At 38.6% G+C, this 3354-nt stretch overlaps 1 protein-coding gene across 1 annotated transcript; it reads left to right on the forward strand.

The window, feature by feature from the left end:
• LOC130048489 (cysteine and tyrosine-rich protein 1-like) lies at positions 1–2441 on the forward strand. The gene is made up of 4 exons (XM_056145333.1): positions 1–58; positions 475–523; positions 1364–1539; positions 1819–2441. The coding sequence occupies exons 1-4, from the start codon at positions 13–15 to the stop codon at positions 2034–2036; spliced, it is 489 nt and encodes a 162-aa protein (XP_056001308.1). The 5' UTR covers positions 1–12; the 3' UTR covers positions 2037–2441.
• Positions 2442–3354: the final 913 nt, after the last annotated feature.

The following is a 3354-nucleotide window of genomic DNA, read 5'->3' on the forward strand; positions in this document are numbered from 1 at the left end:
CAAGCAGCAAAAATGTTACGAGAATTAGAAATTACGTCTACAGTTTTCTTGAACTTTGGTAAATAAATTATTTTTTTCTCTGATAGTTCTTGAATATAATTCGCTTATTAATTGTACGTAGTTGTAGATTTTAATGATACAATGATAAAATTCTACATGGTATCGAAAACTCTGATCGATTTTCCAAATATCGCCAAGTTGAAATTCCCATTACTTATCGTAACAGGAGACATTGTAACTCGGTAATGGAAATTAACATCATCTTGAGCAGCCCAATCACAGTTTGAGAGTGAATATCGCACCTGCATCCATATTTCTATGCTTTACACCTCTAACTAGAAGAAAATCAAGCATAAGCAAAAATACACTTATAGTCATATCAGAAAGCATCATCCATGTATGCATAGACAAGACATTAATTATTGGTGTGCAGACACATAGTCAGTGTTAAAAAAATCGTCTCTATGTTCACAGGTGTATACTTCGCATTGGCGGGTTGTTATTACAGATCGTACTATAACAGGTACTATTGCAGTTACAGTTACTATGACTACAACTACTATTACATGTAAGTATTTTTGTTAGATACAGTATGTACCTATATATTTAATATATTTGTGGTATAATACTACTACTACTACTACTACTCTCTCTCTCTCTCTCTCTCTCTCTCTCTCTCTCTCTCTCTCTCCACAAACTCTTAGTAGTGAGTTTGACCTTTTGAGTCTGAAACCAACAGAGGTTGTCCTCTCTTGATAACAAAGCTATATGTGCAGCACCATATCAGTCGAACACGACATGTGACCTCCAGAGAGTCTACAAGTCCCACAGTGACCTTGACCTTTGACCTAATAATGAACAAGGCATTTCGATTCTTTTGTAGCATATAAGCTATAAGTAAAGTATTAAATCAATCGGACATAAACTGTGGATACAAGCTCAGAGATACACACATACTGACACTCATCTACACACGAACGGTTCCGTTACTATATCGAATCGCGAGGACATAATAACAAATATATATGTGACAAGTACTCTATAGTACTGAATGTTTACAATTCATCAGCATTAATTGCACATTTTTCAAATTGTAGACCGCTAGTTACCATATATCTAGATATTCCAGACTCTGTATTATTTATTGACGAAAATTGGTTTGTTTTTGGGTGTACTACATTGTAATAATTTGTTCACAAGCGTAAGATTTTTGAATTTACGCCTTACATTGCGCAATATTGAACCGACTACCGACTCTTTATTTTCACCTAACACTAAATTGCAAGCAACTGTTTTATCATATTTATTTGCTAATTCATATTCTATCACATGGATTATCTAATTTTGAAAATTCTCGATCTAGTGGTGACGGGGCAGTAGATGGAATTATCATCGGGGTGTTTGTGGCTATTGGATTGCTGATATTCGTCTTTGTCTGTGTTTGTATCAAGAACTGCAAGGGAGTTCACATCCGAACGAGGTCGCGATTCGGATGGCCAGTCGCGAATTTAAATAGCGCGGTGACGTACCAAAATACAGGTGATTGATTTGGTTTTCAACTGTTAGTTTTATATTCGGTTCTTAAATCATTATGCAATCAATATATCGAACAATTAATAATGGCAAGATTTCACTATCAATATACATGTATTTAAGTTTTTGTTTCCTCTGAATAAAGCAGATCTTTATTGACCATGAAAAAACACCCCAACATGATGTAACGAGAGCTGAACGTTCTAATAAACAAACAAACCAAAATTATGGTTCTGTTTGGTTTGGAGAGATGTTATATAAGATGTCTTTTCTTGTACTTTGCAGTTCGACAAACAAGATTGTTTCATCAACAGCCATATCCAACTACTACACTGAATAATACAACGGCTCCCGTCCAAACACATCTATACGGAAACACGCATGTTCAGTACGGGATACCGCCACCCTTCAATGCACCGGTACCGTACAGCGCCACCTATACAGCTCCTCCGCCGACCTATTCTTCTGTGTTCACTACGCATGGTCCAGTGGGTAAAATGTAAACCGGTTCACTCCTTCGTCTGAGGAATCTGGTACTTCAAAGACATAAGATGGATACTTGATAAAGAGATCACTAGGGCTGGTAAAAATGATGATTGGTTAATTCAATCGTGGTCCTCAAATGAATTACATTTCTGAAAGATCTCGTAGTTTCCGCACGTTGAGCACCCCCTTGCAAACAGTATACTCGTATTCTTAATTAATACATTTAACTTCGGGTTTTTGTCTCAAATCAATATAGTGAAATAGGAAGAGTGCTAAAGGTTTGTGTTAAATCCTATGGGAAATGAATAGCTACCATTTGCCCAACCATGCAATGCATATATCTATTCAACAGGGAACATCAACGTGTAGTGTGTTGGAAAGTTTAAATGATAATCTTATTAATCTAACTATATTGTTAGCAACTTCAATAAATGTTTATAATCATGTATTACTATTTTTTGCGTGTTTCTAATTTCCGATAACTGAAGTCTGTCTTTGTGCGTAACTGGCACAATGAAATGTGACTCGTAATTAAGGTAAATTGATATATTACTCTGTCAATATCATAAATATCAAACATGCTATAGGGAATCCAATACAAGTAGTTGCATTATGACATAAAAGCAGTAAATCTGAATATCGAATGATGGACATGTCACGCTCGTTTAATGGTCACAGTGGGGACGGTCTTCATGGACAGTTGGGGCTGGTTTAGCTGTGTTGGTGTTCGTCGACAGATCGCAGGAGTTTACGGTGACGGTGTTCGTTGACTGTTTGCAGTGGTTTAGCGATGTCGGTGTTCATGGGCAGGTCAATCTAGTTTAGTGATGACTGCGTTCATGGGCATTTCTCGGTAGGTTAGTGGTGACAGTGTTCACTGGCAGGCCACGGTAGTTTAGTGATGACGGTGTTCCTGGACAGGTGACGGTAGTTTAGTGGTGACAGTGTTCGTTGCCAAGGCACGGTATTTTAGCAGTGACGCTGTTTGTTAGCAGTTTGCGGTAGTTTAGTGGTGACGGTGTTTGTGGACCGGTCGCGGTAGTTTAGTGATGACGATGTTTGTGGACAATTCGCGGTAGTTTAGTGGTGACGGTGTTTGTGGACAGGTCGCGGTAGTTTTAGTGATGACGATGTTTGTGGACAATTCGCGGTAGTTTAGTGGTGACGGAGTTCAATGGCAGTTTGCGTAGTTTAGCGGTATCCGTGTTCATGGGCAGGTCACGGTAGTTTAGTGATGAATGTGTTCATGGACAGGTCTCGGTAGTTTAATGGTGACAGTGTTCACGGGCAGGTCGCAGAAGTTTAGTGGGGACAGTATTCACGGGCAGGTCGCGG

This window comes from Ostrea edulis, chromosome 7 (assembly GCF_947568905.1).
Source record: "Ostrea edulis chromosome 7, xbOstEdul1.1, whole genome shotgun sequence".
Lineage (NCBI taxonomy): Eukaryota > Metazoa > Mollusca > Bivalvia > Ostreida > Ostreidae > Ostrea > Ostrea edulis.